General features: G+C 34.3%; 1 protein-coding gene across 1 annotated transcript in view; it reads left to right on the forward strand.

Annotated features, from left to right (window-relative positions):
* The window catches only part of LOC128179385 (myosin-VIIa-like), a 69,011-nt gene that overhangs the window by 35,121 nt on the left and 12,996 nt on the right, over nucleotides 1-20,894 (forward strand). The window contains exons 4-21 of the mRNA XM_052846795.1: nucleotides 952-1,136; nucleotides 1,832-1,953; nucleotides 2,240-2,496; nucleotides 2,758-2,911; nucleotides 3,088-3,164; nucleotides 3,667-3,923; nucleotides 4,059-4,137; nucleotides 4,361-4,492; nucleotides 4,948-5,083; nucleotides 5,881-5,987; nucleotides 6,557-6,694; nucleotides 6,967-7,212; nucleotides 7,574-7,753; nucleotides 8,074-8,169; nucleotides 8,513-8,635; nucleotides 19,855-19,962; nucleotides 20,374-20,505; nucleotides 20,747-20,818. Of these exons, the coding sequence (XP_052702755.1) occupies nucleotides 952-1,136; nucleotides 1,832-1,953; nucleotides 2,240-2,496; nucleotides 2,758-2,911; nucleotides 3,088-3,164; nucleotides 3,667-3,923; nucleotides 4,059-4,137; nucleotides 4,361-4,492; nucleotides 4,948-5,083; nucleotides 5,881-5,987; nucleotides 6,557-6,694; nucleotides 6,967-7,212; nucleotides 7,574-7,753; nucleotides 8,074-8,169; nucleotides 8,513-8,635; nucleotides 19,855-19,962; nucleotides 20,374-20,505; nucleotides 20,747-20,818 (2,601 nt within the window). The remainder of the gene's footprint in view (nucleotides 1-951; nucleotides 1,137-1,831; nucleotides 1,954-2,239; nucleotides 2,497-2,757; nucleotides 2,912-3,087; nucleotides 3,165-3,666; nucleotides 3,924-4,058; nucleotides 4,138-4,360; nucleotides 4,493-4,947; nucleotides 5,084-5,880; nucleotides 5,988-6,556; nucleotides 6,695-6,966; nucleotides 7,213-7,573; nucleotides 7,754-8,073; nucleotides 8,170-8,512; nucleotides 8,636-19,854; nucleotides 19,963-20,373; nucleotides 20,506-20,746; nucleotides 20,819-20,894) is intronic.

Raw genomic sequence — 20,894 nt, forward strand, 5'->3', positions numbered from 1 at the left:
CTAATGCCCTGTAAAGAGTTACTGTGTACACAAAAGGGGTGTCAACTAATAAAACAAAGGAATATAGAGATGTTAGAGGGTGGGCTGAACTATCGATGTCGGTATCTTTCATCTATCGACCAGCTGACCATCTGTGTGCGTTGAGCTGTGACTAATCCCCTGAAGCACCGTTATTTGCAAGTTTTAGGCACGTGCCAAGCTGTTTACACAGTGAGAGGTTATACACGAGGTGTGGACATGGTGGAAGAGATGTGAAAACGTTAACTGAGATTTGATCGGCCGACAGAAATCGTATCAGATTAACCGAAAATAACATTTTTTTCAATCAGATTATCAGTAGAAATTACAAAGGCTTATATAGCAAATGGATCGGTGTTTTGATTTTATATCAGATTAACCGAATTATCACATTAACCGCGATCAGATTAAGTGGAACCCTCTGTAATAATGAAAAAGAAACAATAGAATAACAAGAGGGTCTTCCGTTGAAAACGGAAGACCCTAATTAATAAATGTGAATCTATATTTATCAGCAAAATCTATTGTTAACGTTTTTTACAGATAGATAAACTTTGATTATCATTCGTAAACTATAGTTTACTTTAGTGAAATATAGTTTCACAGATGTAAACTATAGTTAACGAATCGTTAACTATAGTTTACGATCAGTAAACTATAGTTAACAGCTGATAAACCTAGTTTATCGACTGTGAAACTATGTTTAGCTCATTTTTTGTGAATTTGGCGTGCGATAGCTTTCTACAAAGATTTGTGGAAATATTTATATTTAAATGCTATTGGTCACTAAGAATTTAATATTTTTAATAAATAAAAGGTTATGGCTTTTTTTTGTAACAAATCATTCCTGAAATTTTGAGAAAGACCTGATGGTTGTTTTGTTGACCATCCAGCCTCCTTAATTAAATTAAACTTTGCCCTATTTATTTTCAGACCTACACAGGATCTATACTTGTGGCAGTGAACCCTTACCAAATTCTCCCAATCTACACAGCAGAGCAAATCCAGTTATATCGGGACAAAAAGATCGGGGAACTGCCACCACATATATTTGCCATCGCAGACAATGCTTACTACAGCATGCAGAGATATAAACATGACCAGTGTGTCATTATCAGGTATGTCTTAATTAATTAAGGCACTCTGATGACTTCAAACTTCTAAATCCAGAAAACTGTTGCTTTATAACTTTAAAGAAAAAACCATGAATGCATTTCTATATCCTGATTACATAATGTAAGTTTTTCATATGAACATGCAAGAAAGCGTCTAAATTTTAAATTTTTTGGGTGAGTACCTGGTAATTATGTTAATGCAGGTATGAACGCAACTGGTGGCTGAAAGGAATACAAAGCACTGTTTTTTTATGTAGACAAGCAAACATAAAAAGATATTTTACATGTCTGGTATATCATCTTACTAAGTAGAGGATGTCTGATCCACTCCTTTCCTTACAAACTTAGCTAGAAAACGTAAAGGCTGAAACTAGGGTTAATATTCTAACTACAGGTATGCATTGTCTGTAAAATCTCCTCAGGGTAGTTTGCAATCTACAATTGTGCACCAATCGAAGTCATTCCTATTAATTCAATTCTAAATTCTAGCTGAATCTGTGAGGAGCAGATCAGAAAACTTTGAAATCAGAAGATGGTCTGATATGTGTAAGTCAGATTTCAGGGGGGAATCTGTTGGGAGTAATTGCATTTATAGAGGCGTGAATGCAACAAAATAAAAAGCAGAGCACAGTTTATTTAGACAAGCAAACATAAAGATATTTTCCATGTTTTATATACATGCACATATGTGATTTTAGCGGAGAGTCTGGTGCCGGGAAGACGGAGAGCACCAAACTGATCCTGCAGTTCTTGGCGGCCGTGTCTGGACAGCACTCCTGGATAGAGCAACAGATCCTGGAGGCCAACCCCATCATGGAAGGTAACGGATATTGCTGTCTATTTGAAATTCCCCCTTAAACTGTAGGAGTTCATTATTTCAATTTCATGACATTTATAAGGTTCTGCCATATAACTTGCGGTACTTTTTTTTCTCGGATTGCTTTTCTTGCTTTTTTATTTTGAAGTCTAAGATGCCAAAGTATTGTTTAAAATATTATTCGCATTTAAAATTGAAGCCATTATTTCAAATTTGCGTACAATATATTTAACTTTTTTGTAATGAAAATTTGGCTATATCTCTACCTGTAACAAAACTTTTTTTTCAGCATTTGGAAATGCCAAAACCATCAGGAATGACAACTCGAGTAGATTTGGAAAATATATAGACATTCACTTCAACCAGAAGGGTTCCATAGAGGGGGCTAAAATAGAACAGTACCTCTTAGAAAAGTCGAGAATTGTGACCCAGGCTCATGATGAACGGAACTACCACATCTTCTACTGCATGCTGGCTGGAATGACGAATGAAGAAAAGCAGAAACTGGATGTGGCGGATGCAACCAAGTACTGGTATCTTACACAGGTAAACAGCTTGTATAAAAAGATGAGACGGATAAATTTATCCAAAATGAACGGTTTCTATCTTCTTCTTTTTTAAGTAAAATGAGAGAAAAAGCTGATATTTCACCAGAAACATGCATAAATGTTTTTGATCCCACAAAAATTCTCAAGGGCATAGTCTAAATGGTAGGATGCTGTCAGCCATGTTTATGTTACATGGTTGCTCTATCCTGTACATGTACCTGTGAGCATCTCGATAACCAGTTTTCTGTTTCATTTAAAGGGAGGTTCTATTACCTGTGAAGGTCGTGATGATGCCAAGGAGTTTGCAGACATCCGGTCAGCCATGAAAGTTCTTATGTTCAAAGACCCTGAAGTGTGGGACATCCTCAAAATTCTGGCTGCCCTTCTCCATGTGGGAAACATCAAATACAATGGTATATATTTAATTTGTTGAGCCTATAATGTTGTATTGTTACAGATTGTAACCAATACTTACTTTGATATGTCATGATAATTATGATATGCCTATGTACAAGTTTTTGACATGAGAGAACTTGTGGAGTTTGCTAGCTCTTGATGGTAATTGAGGATGACACTCTGTCTTTTGCAGCTATTGAGATGGACAATATAGAGGCCAGTGAAGTACAGGACATTCAGTTCATCAATAAGACAGCGAGACTCTTTGAGGTCGGTGCATTAATCATTCATTCTTCAGCTTCTTGGTGTTCATTCCAATCCTCAGCTCCTAGTGTTAATTTTTAACACTTTCAAATTGAATACATGACTACATTATTTGGAAGTACCGATAAATCTTTTGTTTTGTGAACTTTTATTGGACTTGGTCAGATGTTATATATGAAAAAAGCAAGTGTATTAAAACTAACTTGTTACTTGATTAAAGTTCTGCGATCCTAAGCCTCAAATAATTTTATTTTCATCATTAAAGTGTTTTTTATCCTTCAAATGGTCTCTGTGGAGCCACTAAGCCAAGTAGTTCGATGAATTGTTGAGTGTAATACTAACACTACAATATTATATAAAAAGCAGATGGTACGAAGAAAAAAATTCCTGATAATTTAGAGTTATCTGTGATCTGTTATCATTAATCTGACTTGTTAATAGGACTTAATACATGATAAATTTTGATACATTTGACTTAATCCATTAAATAATGTGTTTTTATTAACAGGTGAGAGCCCAGGACTTGATCGACGTGTTGACAACACGTACCATTGTGACACGCGGTGAGAGCGTGACAGTTACCATGGGGAGAGACGGTGCGGCCGATGTCCGGGACGCATTTGTCAAAGGAATTTACGGTCGCATGTTTGTGTGGATTGTCAACAAAATCAATCTAGCGATCTACAAACCGTCGAGTACACAGCTTTTCCGGACGTCTATAGGGGTCTTGGACATCTTTGGTTTTGAGAGCTTTGATGTCAATAGGTGAGTTTTGAACAAGTTTATTTTTTTTAATATCAGTATTACACAGAACTCTTTTTTCATTTTTGGTTTATTAAAAAGATTATCAGGGCTTGCTTACTGAGTCTGCATGTAATCTTTGATAACTCTGATTTGCAGTTTTGAACAGCTTTGTATCAATTATGCAAATGAAAATCTCCAGCAGTTCTTTGTCCAGCACATCTTCAAACTGGAACAGGTTTGTTTGCTTTGCCTTAGTAACAAACAATCTCGAACAATAACATTCAAATATCTTTTTTACATAGTACACAATTACACATCTACCGGTAATGGGTAGAACTGTTTCTTTGGAATATGTATATATATAGTCATACCTCCATGTACACATGCCTCTGGGAGTTGGAAAATTTTGTCTGCCAGTAGACTAACCCCATTAAACACTCTGTTTTATATCTCTGCAGGAGGAGTATGACAATGAAGGCATCAACTGGAAGCACATTGAGTTTGTGGATAACCAGGACACACTGGATCTGATCGGAGCTCGCCCAATGAACCTGATCTCTCTCGTAGACGAGGAAAGCGTGTTTCCCAAGGTAAAGTCTAGAGGGGTTCTAGTGAACTATTTGTGCAGTCTGAAATACTAAAAGAACTCTGAAATCCTGATAATAGATTAAGAAATTTATAAATTACCTTTAAGCTGTATTGTTATAACCATAAAATGATAAGAACCATAAGATAAAATAATGAAATTAGGCCATCCTTAAAAAATGTTTGTTTCGAATTGCTGTCTGGAGGTTTCTAGACCCAATAGGAAGGGAGATAGGGAATTTTTCAAACTTGAAGTTTAACTTATTAGAAATAGATAAAAAATAAAAACCTCCATAGTAATATAAAGGTCTTTATTTTTTGCTAATTGAATTTTATCAGCAGGGGGCATTTCAATGAGATAGGAGGCAATTCCAAACAAACAATAATTTTATTTTGGCCTTATTTGTGATAATGTAGATAATTTACATGAGATTGACATGTAGGGTTGTGTTATTTCCAGGGTACGGACCGCAGTATGTTGGACAAGTTTAACAATAACCATAGAAACAACAGGAACTACTTAATGCCCAAGTCCAACATCAACCTCCAGTTTGGTCTGAATCACTTCGCCGGCGTGGTCTTCTACGACTGTAAAGGTAGGCATTTCTCTGAACGACAGTCCCTCTTATAAAGCAGATAGTTTTTTGTATATTTTACAAATAAGACAGAAAAAATATAAAGTTAGGTTGTACAGATCGAGACAACGGGTATCAAAATAACAGCTAACTTGTTTTACCAGTATAATTTGTAGAGATAACAAAGATGAATTCTCGTGTTTGATAGGAACAAAGATGGTTTTAACTTTCATTCTTGTTAATGTTAGACATTGTACCATTGTTGTACAAGCATATTAGTGGTAATTACTAAAATGTTCTTGATACAGTACTTACTCCTGTAATATTCTTTTCATCACGTGGTTGTACATAAGGTCCCTTTGAATATATTTTCATCAGGGTTGTCTCTAAGACCCGGGGGGGGGGGGGGGGGGGGGAATTTCCATGCCTATAATGCCTGAATTACCCGACTATTATTGCATTTCAAACACAGTGAAGCTATAAGCAAGACCCCCAGACCCCCTTCTACTTTTTTATTTCTTCCCTCTACTTCAATTTTTAGAGACAACCCTGTTCATAATCAAAATACAACATGTATTGCAATAGCAATCTGATTAAAATACAACGTTTTGGAACAAAAACTACCTTCCAGTTCCTGAATTGTGACTGCATTGTAGATTGTTGCTACATTTTAAGTTTGTTTCCTGAATTGTGACTGCATTGTAGATTGTTGCTACATTTTAAGTTTGTTTCCTGAATTGTGACTGCATTGTAGATTGTTGCTACATTTTAAGTTTGTTTTGCACAGATCTTATGTTTATTTTATTTTTGCTTCACAGGTTTCCTGGAGAAGAACAGGGACACATTTAGTCCAGACCTGCTGGGACTCATCCAAACCTCCTCCAATAAGTTCCTGGTCCACCTCTTCAACAATGACATCAACATGGTAGGGTTTTCTAGTAGACCATTATTCCCAGAGTATACATGACGAATTGACTTTAACAGTTTTATGAGTCTCAGGAGGCTCTCTTGTTGTAATCAAATTTGATATGTACCATATACTACCCTAACAATTATGATCAAACTGGTGATCATGAAACAATCTCAGGCTTTATATATTGCTTGTTTAGTAAAAACTGGGATTTTAAATTATATTGAAGGTCATTCCCCTTAAATGTTTTTGTGTAATAATTAAAAGTGTCAGTTTGTCATTTATGAGCATTTTATAAATGATTAATTGAAATTTAGATCTTTTCCATTTCTTACTTTTTGTTGATGGAAAAAAATTCATATAAAACATAGTTTAAATGTATTTTTCTAGATAAAGGACAGGAAAGTGTAATTGAATGAACGATTTACATTTGTGCAAAAGTAAGCAATTCCCTTGGTCAGTTACTGGAAACAGGAGTTTGTCTGTGAAAACATTGTGTACATATCCTGGGTGCCTTGTTTCACTAGTATGATTTCAATCTATCTGAAATTTATGGAGCTTATATGATATTTCCTCCATTACAGGGATCAGACACCAAGAAACGTGCAGCGACCCTCGGATCTCAGTTCAAGAAATCGCTGGACCTCCTGATGAAGACGCTGAGTGCCTGTCAACCGTTCTTTGTCCGATGTGTCAAACCTAATGAATACAAAAAGCCACTGGTACTGTCTCTTATTCTGTTATGTGATGAATAAATTGTAACTAATGCTAGCATATATTTATATGTTTCATTTTACATAATTTTAAAAGTTTTATTTGGATATATGCTAAAGAACAATGATTATGATAAAATTAATTAAAAGAAAATGGAAATATAATAGAATGTCATCCTCAGTCTGATTAAATTATTTTTGTCTGTATTCATGTTGTACGATTATATGATTTTATTAATTGTCGTCATCAAGTATATTATCTGATGCAATCTGAATTTTAGGAATTCGATCGAGAATTGTGTTGCAAACAGCTGCGATATTCAGGAATGATGGAAACCATCCGAATCCGTAAAGCTGGATATCCAATCCGGCACTTGTTCAAGGACTTTGTGGATCGCTACAGAATCCTCGCCCCAGGCATCGGACCGTCCCACAAAGAGGACTGCAGGGCCGCCTCCAACAAAATCTGCTCTGTGGTGTTCAGTGGGGGAGACTACCAGATCGGCAAATCCAAAGTCTTCCTCAAGGTATTTGATGCTTCTAATGGTGTGCTTTGAATGTTTCATTTACTTACACCTGCAAAATCAAGAAAATAAAAATCTTACTCAAGGTATTTTATGCTGGCTTTGAATGCTGTAAATGACAGATTTGAACATTTTATTTACTTAATACATGTATTATTTTTTAAGAGTAATGTGATTTACACATCAATTCAGTGATTGGGTCACCCATTGAGTCAGAATACCAGAAAAATGACACACAATAGCAAATTTATTCCCATGCATCATGAATTGTATAAGCAATAAAAGCATTCTGTGAAAGATGAGTATCAGCTAGTACCTGGTATTAAGCACTCATGAAGCTGAATTTTCATCCATTTGTTTACAGGATGCACAAGATGTTTACCTGGAGCAGTGCCGTGAGAAGGAACTGGCCAAAAAGATCCTGATTCTACAGAAGACGATTCGGGCTTGGCATTGCCGTCGACGCTTCCTGAAGATGAAGGACAGCTGTATCACAATGCAAACAACATGGAGGGCATACATCGCCAGAAAGAGATTCCTTATGGTACTGACACAAAGAAGACTAAATGATCGTTGAATACTGTAGATTCCTAATTTAAATACAAGGAAATGATATTCACATAAAATCAAGAGAATCCACCCAGCAGATATTAGAACCTTGCAATTATTATTTTTTGGCAATTGTGATCTACAGGTACCTGAAATATAACAAATTAGTTTGGCACGAATTTAAGATTTTATATTCTTGTGATTTGATGCAAGACAGTGAAATCCTTGCCTAAAATAAGGGGTCTACAGCTCGATTTGGACTTGAAGATTTGTTGAGGGCTTAGTTGATGAGTTGGTTTCATTTCTCTGTTGTAGATCAGACAAGGTTACATGCGACTACAGGCCATCATCCGGTCCCGAGTGCTGACCGCCCGGTTTAACGCTGTCAGAAGTGTCATGATCAACCTACAGGTAAACTATCTCTGAACTCCACCATTATTACATGTTAGTGTAGGAAAGGCAAAAGGGGCATCTATGGAAACACAGTTAAATCCTCAGTTTTAGGGTGTTTACAAATTTAAATTTTCTATATTCTGATGAATTTGATTTCTTGAGATTACAAGGTATATTAAAGCATCAATTAGAATAGGTTGCAAACAATTTGATAATTGGAATTTTCTGCAATTTTCACTAACAAAATTTGTTTCGTAAATATGAGGTCCGTGACAAGGTTATAGATTACATATAACATAAACAGTTGAAACAGATAGACTTTACATTGAGTGCTTTTATAAGTAGGTTCTGATCTTTACAGAGATACTGTCGAGGTTATTTGGTCAGACAGTGGGCGTCCAAGAGGATGACATCCATAGTGAGGCTACAGGCGTGTATCAGGACCATGATAGCCAGGAAGAAGTACCGCAGACAGAAGATTGAGGTGAGAACCCTAGCAGTTCATTTCTCTGTTAAACTTATGTCAGTTACTCATGGTAAAATTGCGTTACAATTTGAAAAGATCCAAAAACTCATAAAATTCTGTACTTCCATATTTTTATTAAGGTCTTCCGTTTCCAACGGAAGACCTTTCTATTATTGTGCGGGTTAAGATTATTAGGGTCTTCCGTTTCCAACGGAAGACCCTCTTGTTATCCTACGGTTTCCTTTTATTATTTTATAATATTTTTCCTTCGACATCTTTCGAGCGCTATAACTCAAAAACTATTTGGTCGATTTTCACGAAATTTACAGGGCTGATAGAGCATTAAACATGCTTGCTAGTATAAAATTTTAAGCTGGTGACGTCACTTCCTGTTTGAGATTTTCAGGATTTTGTGAATTTTTTAAAGGCTATTTTGTCCACATAACTCCTCGGAAACTAATGGTTAATAAAAACGTGAAATTTTCAGGAATATGTAGATAGATATCTGTAGATGATCCTCTGTATTTGACACTGTGGAAAATGCGCAAGGCGCCGAAGCTTGCCCAAGGTCGAAAATAAGCACCAAAAGTTTTGGCAAAATTTTGACACGTTTTGTAAAATATCTTTTAACCTGTTAATAATTTGTTAAAACATGTAATGCAAAAGTTGTTAAGATTTACTTGAACTTTCATCTTATATTAAAGAATCGGGGCTGGTTCCTCAAGTTATGGGCCAAGAGGGCTCTAAAGTCTTTTTACAATAACTCTTTACTACTGAACAATAATTTGTTATCAATTATAGAAGCAAAAGTGTTCATTGTACAACTATTTATCTATACATTGCCATATGTAAGTCATATGTTACGTAATTAGGGGTTTCAAGGGGCCAGAAGTTTGAAAATTTGATCGTTAACATCTGAAAAAAGGAGACATATTTTAAAAAGCAATGTAGAACAAAAGTTGCTCAAAATAATGTTCTGTACAATATGCTACCTAAAATTTTGTTGTTTGTGGCTCGGGTAAGAATTTTAAGGGTCGGCCCCTAAAACACAGTTGTTTAGATATCTCGAGCATGATTTACAATTCGTGAACACTTCTAGAACAAAATATGTTTATATTTGCAAGACCTTTTATTTGATATCAAGAAAAAGGGACTGACCCCTTAAATTAGGGGCCAGAGGGGCTACTAAGTCTTTTTATAATAACTCTTTTCCGAGCAATAATTTTATGTTATTCATAAAAGCAAAAAAGAGCTTTTTTAAAGCTTAATTTAAAACTGAAATTCGTTTTAAAATCGGCATTACAGAGCTTTTAGGATTTAAAAATATAGTTTTCCGGAAATTTTGATTCCACTTTCTTTGTTAAGAAAATACTGTTATGTTCAAAGTTTAATTAACTCGTACCTACAATAATTCGGAAATTGTTAATTCGTACTTGAATACATTCCTGATTTTTTTTAATTACATCGTTCTGGATATTGTTAAGGTTTTTGTTAAGTCGTTCTTGAAATCATTCAGATATTGTTAAGTCGTACTAAGAATTATTCGATTTTTTAAATATATTTTTTAAATTTTCTCTTGAAGTTGGTTTTAGAACTCTCCTTTTTACAGGAACTTCTAGCTTTACTCTCGACACTAACGGAGACCCACTCGTTGCTTTGCAACGAGCTTTGCTCTAGTTATTCTTTTTTTTCTTTTTCTGACATTTTTGGAACGCTATTTCTCAAAAACTATCCAACCGATTTGCACAAAATTTACAGGACTGATAGAGCATGATTGGCACTACATTTTGTAAAATTTTCAAATGATAACGTCACTTCCAGTTTCAGGTATTGAGGATTTTGGGAATTTTTAAGGGTCATTTTGTCCATGCATCTCCTCCATAACTTATCGAGATAGAAGCTTGAAATTTTTAGGGATTGTAGATGAATGTATGTAGATGTAACCCCATGCTTCCAATTATGAAAATTGCTCAAGGCCTCGAAGCTCGCCTGAACCTGAAAATTAGCACCAAATTTTTTCACGAAATTTTCCACTTTTTCTGTAATATCTTTTGACGTATAAATATTTTGTCAAAACATGTAATGCAGAAGTTGTTTCAAATTTCAAAGGCTTTCATTTGATATCAAGAAAAAGGGGCTGGCCCCTCAAATTAGGGGCCAAGAGGGCTCTAAACTCTTTTTACAATAACTCTTTACTGAACAATAATTTGTTATCAATTGTAGAAGCAAAAATGTTTATTGTAGAGCTGTTTATCTATGCAGTACCATGCCTAAGTCATACATTACGTAATTAGGGGTTTCAAGGGGCCAGAAATTCAAAACTTTGATCATTAATATCTGAAAAAGAAGAAATATTTTAAAAAGCAATGTAAACAAAAGCTGCTCAAAATAATGTTCTGTACAATATGCTTTCTTAATTTTTTTTTGTTGATGGCCCCATTAAAGAGTTTAAGGGTCAGCCCCTAAAACACAATTGTTCAGATATTTTGAGAACGGTTAATAATTCGTGAACACTTGTTGAACAAAATATGTTTATATGTGCAAAACATTTCATTTGATATCAGGAAAAGGGGCTGGCCCCTAAATTTAGGGGGCAAAGAAGCTCTTAAGTCTTCTTACGATAATTCCTAACTGAAAAATAATTTGTTATCAATTATAGAAGCAAAAACGTTCATTGTACAGCTGTTTACCTATACAGTACCATACCTAAGTCTTAATTACGTAATTAGGGGTTTTAAGGGGCCAGAAATTCAAAACTTTAATCATCTATATCTGAAAAAGGAGAAATATTTTGAAAAGCAATGTAGAACAAAAGTGCTCAAAATAATGTTCTTAATAATATTGTACCTAAACTTTTGTTGTTGGTGGCCCCGGTAAGGAGTTTAAGGGTCAGCACCTAAACCACAGTTGTCAGATATCTCAGAAACGGTTAACAATTTGGTAACTTTTGTTGAAAAAAATATGTTTATATTTGCGAGACCTTTTATTTGATATCAAGGACAAGGGGCTGACCCCTCAAAATAAGGGCCAGAAGGACTACACAGTCTTTTTTATAATAACTCTTTTCTGAGCGATAATTTAATATCAATCATTAAACAAAAACAACGAACTTTTTAAGCTGAATCTAACGCTGAAATCCGTTTTAAAATCAGACGATGAACTACAGAGATATTGGGGTTTTAAAATTGATTTTCCGGAAATTTTGATTCCACATTCTTGGTTAAGAAAATAGTTTTATGTTCAGAATTAAATTGACTCGTACCTAAAATTATTCGATATTTGTTAAATCGTACTTTAGCACATTCGGATTTGTATTTCCGAAGTCGTTCTTCAAACGATAAGGTTTTTGTTAATTCGTACTAAGAATCATTCGGATTTTGTTAACTCGTACTAAGAAGAATTCGATTTTTTTTCTTTTTGTCTTAGTTAATTATGTTTATTGGTATAAGAACTCTGCTTCTTACAGGAACTTCTAGCTTTACTTTCGACATTAACGGAAGACCCACTCGTTGCTTTGCAACGAGCTTTGCTCTAGTTCTTATTTTTTTATTTGTATTTTTTTCTTTTTTTCTTCCTAGACGCGAACTTTGAGGCTTCATACCGTGCTCATTTCTGAACGGTTTTTGCTCAAATTTTAGGGCTAATGGACTTTACAAAACACTATCTTCATCAATTCATAAAAGTTAGAATTACCTTACCGTTAACGAGTTATTCCCCTTCTAAAATTTTGTAGGGCCTTTGGTTTCCAGACAAAGGCACCGAGACTATGATAGCAGGGAATGGAAATCCAACGAATTTGAATAGCAAAGTCATTGTAATGGTGCACCTCGGTTTTTGTTTTTAAATTACGTTTTTTATTTAGGAAAAGGTAGGGGGTAAAAAGCAGGATTCCAAAAAGTGCAAAAATTTAGACATATTTTCCTTTATATCTTTTTAACGAAAAATATTTTGTTAAGACATGTAGAATAAAAGTTGTGCAGAATATCAGGGGCTTTCATTTGACACCAATAAAAAGGGGCTGGTCCCTTAAATTAAGGGCCATGATAGCCCCTAAAAGTTTTTGCTTAACTCAAAAACGGTTAGGATTTTGACATGGTTGTCGCTGGAAAAGTTGTTTGTTGGGATCTCATAAAGGTCGTAACAATATTATTTTGTTGGTGATTTGTGTAGTATGAGTGCAAAAAGCTTTACATGTTGACATGTACCTGCTTTCATTTGACAAGTTAACGAAAGTCTTTGTGCGTACAACTGGCATAAAGTTGCCGCAGAAAGTATGCTGGTTTATACAGGCGGCATTAATTCATAAAAAAAATTGTTGTTGTTGAAATACATGCTTTTTTTAGGAGTTTAAGTCCTTATAGTGCACAATTATTAAAAACGGCAATTGGAAAACAAAACATTCTTTTTCTTTTCTATTAAACCACAAAGTATGGAATTAAAACTCTATGCATTACATTTTATTTATTAACTCCATGCATTTAAAATCTACCTTGAATCAGAGCTGTGTTTGTGTACCATTACGTAAGCTCCCCCTCGCCCGCGGCCGAGAAAATCGGTCGCCATGCTCGCGGCTGGACTACCTAGCGGTCAGCGGTTATCTAATACACGAGAGCTGTGTCTCTCACATACATGTATGAGTTTTTTTTAGCCGCGAATTCAAAAATTGGTTTCGTTTTGATTACACATAATTAGGGCCCCGCAAGGATTTGCGGGTGCCCTATAATAATCACTCTGTCCGTCCGTCTGTCACTCTTCCGTCCACAAATTTTCTGTTTTTTTTCTAATAACTTTTTTATGGTAGCTTAATCAAGTTCAAATTTGGTATGGTAGTTCAGTAGGCAGAAATACATATTTTGATGCTAAGTTTGGTTCTCTATGTCTTCTGGTTTGGAGCTGGGGTGGTGGGGTAGATTCCTTAACTATGCATAAGAATGAATGGGCAAAGAGAGATAACTGCTGAGAATGTTACCATTGTATACTTGGAAGGCTGTGCAATATTTGTCCTTTGGGATTAATTAACCTTCCACAGGAAGAAAATCCTAAGCTTTATCTTTATCAGTCACATTGAGAGATTAATTACTGCACTGCCTGTTTCTGCAAATGAACTTTGTTTTGAAGTTAAGGTCAATTTTGAATGATGTGTAGTATTGTGTACATTCTTTGAAATATGTAACATGAAATGTAACATGTTTGCGGTAGGTGCTAGCACGATAAAAAAAAAGGTCCTGAATTGAGGCATTCGATGATTTTTTTAAAAAAATTAAAAAATTTCACATGAATTTTAAACAACTTTAGATTAGATTCTATCGGTCACATATTAATCACTTCTAGAGTTTTTCTACATGGTCGTTCGTTTCTTTGTAGAAGCGAACTCATTGCTGCCCCTCCCCCCTCCCGCCCCGCTGACAGGAGCTCGCGCTGGATTTTTTTAATTGTCAAAACGATGTCAAGGTCTATCGAAAATCATTTTTGGTGGCTTCTTCTCATGTGTAACATTTTGTTTCACTTTCCCACCCGTTTGTTTATTCGGTCAGTCTGTGTAAATTAAATCGCCACGTGCGACCGAGAATCTTGTGTCGCTTCAGCGCACACAGCTCGGAACATATATAGCCCCAGGTCATCAATTGTTTTATAATAGAGTAACAGTTGGAATGGTGCTTTTACATAAAATAATAAAATCATCCAGGAAAAAAGTTACCGTAACTCAATAGTCAATACCAAAAATAAAATCTGTATGATTGCAAACTGAAATCGGTTTTTCAGTATTCGGCGGGATTTGATTTTCTGCTAACATTAGTATTTTTATTGGTTTCAGAGATTACGATGTAAAAACACAAACAGTAAATACACCTGATATTATTTACATTGATAATGTTGAAAAATATTTAAAATCAAATTAGTCACATTCGTAAGATAAAAATGTTCTACGAACAACCGCGATTATTGTTTTCCTATGTCGTATCATTCGCGCGTAAATAAGTATGTTCTTTACATATGTATACACTTACCTCAGATTAAATTCAAATGATTACACAAAAAGAAAGTCGTAATTAGTATTTCGGAATTTTTTTCTGAAAGTAATTTCACATTGTATTGAAAAGAACAAGAAATAAAAATGATTTAAATTTTTGACTCAATATTCGTATATAGAACCGGCGCTTCGTACACGTGTAACGGAGTACAGTGTATAGATTATTATAATCTGTTCGAATTAAGTACCATGCGTAAAGATTCCCATAATGATTACTAGTAATTGCATTGTACTGTGTACATTGTAGGCAAATCCCAGTGTGTTAATTACTTCTAAGACTCTTTGTTTTCCGTCAATAGTGGTTTAAATAATTTTCAGATAATTAATTAATTTTTTGTCATTTAAATTGTATGCTTCATCAAATACTGATTCCGATTACATTGAAGTCATTAATTTTCCATTGGCTATTGACAAAAAAAGAGACGCTTGACCATCCAATGAAAACAAATACACAGAGTTTGATTGACAGGTTCAGCCAGGTACAGGAGACACTCGATGTCCGAGGGTTATGTGTGCTGCTTGTACAAAGTCGAATGGTCTCAGTAAGAGTTATCGATGTAAATAAATTAAAAAAAAAATGATGCTTATGAAAACATGATCGTTTAAGTTACAGCGAAGTACATTGAATCGTTTAATAGGGGTTTACTCCAGAAAAGTTTCTACCTAATGGTTTGACTGACCAATCAGATCGTAGCTGGGCGGAGTTAAGACATTGCCGCACGTGACTTGAATGAGAGAAAGAAAAGAGAGAGTGAATTGAGTAAATTATAAGTGGTGCCGATAAAGGAATAATCATTAGTTATAAACTTGCAAACAAATTAATTAAGGTATGTATATCCTATATTGTAAAACTTTGTTTTAAAGAACGATTGTGAAAATTTCTTTGGCCGCGCGCCCATGGATGAGAATGACGTTGCTTATATCCAACTAAATTTCCTAGCATGGAGTCCGAGAATACGGACATTTGTTAAGTAAAGGCAACGAAGGCGGATGCTTAGTGGAAAAGTAAAACGTCTAAGGTAAAGAATGTTTCACACTGAGTAACCATGAAGAAAGTTTTTATACAAAGTAAATTTACAACCTATGTTTAATTCCAGGAAGATTCGGCAAACTTTGATTTGATTATTAACGGTAACACTTGTAATAAAAACAGTTTCTTAAATATGGGCACCTGTAAAATGCGAAACGAAATCGAAACGAAACGAAACGAAATCGAACGAAACCAATCGAAACGAAACGAAACCAATGGAAACGAAACGAAACCAATCGAAACGAAACGAAATTAAACGAAACGAAACCAAAAATCGAAACGAAACGAAACGGAGTTTAAACAAAACTAATATCAATTTTGACTACATAAAAGTGAAAATAAATTCATTGAAATTTTTGAACCATAAAATATAACTACCTGTATGTTTCAGATTGCCGCTGTAAATTTTTAAGCCGATTATCCGAAATTTGCAAAAATTATATAATAATGTAAATAAGTGATGTACATTCCTATAACTTTTAATGTTTCTAATTTGTTTCATTGAATGATATTCAGACGTTTAGAGAGAGAGAGAGAGAGAGAGAGAGAGAGAGAGAGAGAGAGAGAGAGATGCCTTAAAACCTATCAGCGACATCACAGCGAAGTATATACGCAAGTTTGGGAGAAAAAGAAAGAAATTAATAGAGAGATAGAGATACGGTGATGATACTGAATGGGACATTCTAACAACAATTTTCTTTCTATCGATTTGAAATATTGTAAAAATGAAACGATCAAATACAATGTGATTTAGAGCATACTGGTTGGTTACCAGTTTCTAACATATGATAAGAATTGTTATAATATGTATAGCATGAATTTGGACGTCGTAATTTGATAAAATTAACGTGCAATATAAAGAGGTTTTTTGCCTGTGTTTTACCTTAAATCAAACATAATCCCCTCTTTCTCTCCCTTTCACACGCACGCACATTGTATTTGATTCATTTTTACAATATTTCATATCGATATAAAAAATATCGTGTAATTGGAATGTTTCCGTAAATACTGTAAACGCACTATATTTAGGGTGTACAATATTTGGCGGAATATAATTTTTCAACAAGTTACCAGGGATTTGATTTAGCGCATTTCTGAATTTACCTTTTTATCTACTTATATATTTTACATTTGGCAATGTACTTGATTTTGCGGACGCCGTTTCCCGCCAATAACGCAAAATAGAATACACAGCCAAAGGGGTAAAGACAATTTTTTAATACATTTACAGTATAATCATCTTTATATTGCAAGTTAATTTTGTCAAATTACGACGTCCAAATTCATGCTATACATATTATAATATATAAATAGTGCCTGATTGGGAGGGTAACAGTTGAAATTGACACCCCGAGAAAACCATTGTCAACCGACGCGAAGCGGAGGTTGACAATGGTTTTCGAGGGGTGTCAATTTCAACTGTTATCCTCCCAAACAGGCACTATTTATTTTGTTATACTGAATGTCTTTTTTAAAATTTTTAAGAAAATTTTACTGCTTTTATATAGGAATAACGTGAATTCTACAGCGAACCGTACGCGCATAATTTTCGCGCATGTAACATTTTTTAATGTTACCCGTTGCCAAGTGCGTTGCTAACGCTGAGGGTAATAGTAAATATTATTAACTGCGTCTTAACCAATCAGATTTCAGTATTTCACATGAAAGTATAACAACAATTCTTATCATACATGTATGTTAGAAACTGGTAACCAACCAGTATGCTCTAAATCACATTGTATTCGATGGTTTCATTTTTACAAAATTTCAAATCGATAGAAAGAAAATTGTTGTTAGAATGTTCCCTTCAGTATCACCATCATCATCATCATATCTCTATCTCTCTCTTTCTTTCTTTTTCTCTCTCCCAAACTTGCGTATATACTTTGCTATGTGATGTCGCTGATAAGTTTTAAGGCATCTCTCTCTCTCTCTCTCTCTCTCTCTCTCTCTCTCAAAACGTCTGAATATCATTTTTGGGAGTTGATTTTAATCAACTCTTCTATATGCAGTTACTCTGGCAAACCGAAACTGAAACAGTGTTTGGACCTAAATAAGCACAAATCATAGTTAGTTCTTGAAAATAATCGATAAATTCGATGTAATGTACGCTGAAGCATTTTTTTAAGGAAACTTATTTAAAAATACCTAAGAAATAGTGAGATTTTAAATAGTACGAACATGCAGTCTTATGTATTCCTACGCCAGTGTTCAATATAGTATCTTTCAACCTTCGGCTGTCTCCGCACATCTCCGACAAGCAGAGAGTCAGTCTATATTTAGAGGTCGCATCATCACGCTATCACGTGACCTGGTATCTCTTACTTGTCGGAGATTAACGGAGACAGCCGAGCATCTGGTTGAACGAGACTAGAGTTCATTATTGGTTGGATCCATACACTTTTTGAAATATTTGGAATACCGATACATAGTTTGATGAAATCAATTCTATTTTTAAATATTACACAACATAAGAGGTTTTCTCGAAATTCTTGTCGGAAAAGTCCGAGGGTTCATATTATAAAAATGTGCGTAATTCAAATAGAGATTATAAACTACTTGCCAAGCAAAATAACTTATCGTTGATTTTAAGATAAATAATAATCGATAAAATCAACTCCCGTCAGTACTTCAGTACTTTGATTTTCATTTAATGAAACAAAGTAGAAACAATAAAAGGTATAGGAATGTACATCACTTATTTACATTATTATATAATTTTTGCAAATTTCGGATAATCGGCTTAAAAATTTACAGCGGCAATCTGAAACAGGTAGTTAAATTTAATGGTTAAAAAATATCAATAAATTTATTTTCACTTTTATGTAGTCAAAATTGATATTAGTTTTGTTTAAATTCCGTTTCGTTTGGTTTCGAATTTTGGTTTCGTTACGTTTGATTTCGTTTCGTTTCGATTGGTTTCGTTTCAAAAAACTTCTAATTGTTCGTACCATTTAAAATCTGACTATTTCCAAGGTATTTATAAATAAGTTTCCTTTAAAAAAATGCTTCATCGTACATAACATTGAATTTATCGATTATTTTCAAGAACTAAGTCTTGTCAGCGGCGATGATTTGTGCTTAGGTGCAAACACAGTTTCAGTTTCGGTTTGCTAGAGTAACTGCATAGGAGAGTTGATTAAAATCAACTCCCAAAAAACACAATTCCTGACATGAATCATGAGTACATGTAACAATGCTTGCTACCCTCTGAAAATTTAACACGCCATTAAACATCTCATTTTTTAAAGAATGTTTGAAACGATTACATAAACTGTGTTCGACAGATAGTTTTCCTAGAACATTTTCTTTCTTTCTTTTTCAAAACACATTTTATATACAGGCTTTCAATCACAACACATTTTTATAACAAAAGCAGAACTGAAAGTTTAGTCATTATAATTCATTGATACCATATCACATACATTTTCAACTCGCAGCAACAACGGAAGACCTACTCGTGGCTTTGCCACAAGCTCTGCTCTAGTTACATATACCATTATCACTTAGTACTGTGGAATCTTAAATACATTTATTTTTGTGGGGTTTTTTTGTGTATATTGTGGGTATCTCTCACCCTTGAATTTCAATCCGCAATGAATAAAAAAAATTATCTTTTTTCATTATTTATTAAATAATTTAATTCTGGTTGTAACGCGCCTTCTGATTGGCTAAAAAAAAGTATTTTATATCGTATAAAGAATGTTGCCTACGTCATAGTAAGACTAACGTCAAAAACGTATCAATACGCCTGACGTTACGTTTGATTTTTGTACCATTTTACCTCATTTTAAAGGTCAAATGACCGTTTTTATCTACAATGAAGAGTAAAAAAATTAAATTATAAGCAATGAATTCAATATTTATTAGTTTTATACAATATAAAATGGTTTGAAATGGTTTACGCTTTTTTTTAAACCGCTTCGCGGTTTATAAAGCGTAAACTGCCCCAAACCATTTTATATCGTATAAAACAAATAAATATTGAATTCATTTCTTAATTATAGTTTATCTACAAAATTCTGTTAAAAAAGTGGCAATGAATAAAAATTTACCCCCATGAATTTAATCAATTTAAATTATATGATCTGTTGAATTTATTCTTATGGCAACTCAGCTGTCATGGAAGTTATATTACGGTATAGAGTTACCCTAAGCTTTTGTTAATGATTTCAGTTTAAGAAACTACAGGAAGCAGAGAGACTTCGAATGGAGGAGGAGCAGAGACTCAAGAGGAAAATGAATGAGAAGAAGGCGAAACAGGAAGCGGAAAGGCTGTACAAGGTCAGACCGACGTACTGTCACTCAAGACTTAACTCTTGTCAAAACTTATTTTTATTTTTGTGTGTGCAAAAAAAAATTTCTGGACAACATTCTTGTCATAACTATGGATTTTCATGCTGCAAAACATATTACCTGCATGTTGCAGATCCCGGTAAATTCATTAACCAGTTTAGCACTGGTAAATCACAAAAATCACTTGATGGGAATAAAACCTAGTTTACACTTTACTTCTCCCGTGTTACATGTACAATCAGTTCTTATACCCAATACTTGTAAAACTTGGCAGTCTCATCCATAATTTTAAGTTATTATTTCTTTAATGCCTCTGAACCATATTCATTATGAATATAAACACCTGCTTGATTTTCAATCTGTCATAAAATTATTTTATCAATGAAATTTGTTTATTAGGAGCGTTTGGCCAAGATGGAGCATGAAGTTAATGAAGAGGAGATAAGGCAGAAGTCGGAGATCCTTCACAAGAGAGAGCAGATAGACCAGGCGGAGAGAAAGAAGAACGAGACCGTCAGCGACTCTAAACTGGTCAGTCATCTCCTAATACGGAGCTCAGATTCCTCCTAACATTAAAATTAATAAGGTCTAAGGCAAAATTTGCTTTCATGGGCCATTGTTTGGAACAAAGCAGGTCACAGATTAAATGTATTTTGGTAGTATGTGAAATAGATAAACATTGAAATGATAATGAAAATTAATGCAGCTATCTGTATGAATTCCTTTGGTCATCATAAAAAATGGGAATTTCAAGCAATCTCATTTTTTTAAGGTTGAAGAAATATTTGACATCTTTGATGATGATGGAAACGAACCCCAGGGTGATGGACCGTACCCCTTCATGGTAAGTTGATTGTTAATATACCTCTACATTTCAAATATCATTAAATATCCAAGCTATATTTTGAACTTCTGTATTG

This window comes from Crassostrea angulata, chromosome 4 (assembly GCF_025612915.1).
Source record: "Crassostrea angulata isolate pt1a10 chromosome 4, ASM2561291v2, whole genome shotgun sequence".
In the NCBI taxonomy this organism is placed as follows: Eukaryota; Metazoa; Mollusca; class Bivalvia; order Ostreida; family Ostreidae; genus Magallana; species Magallana angulata.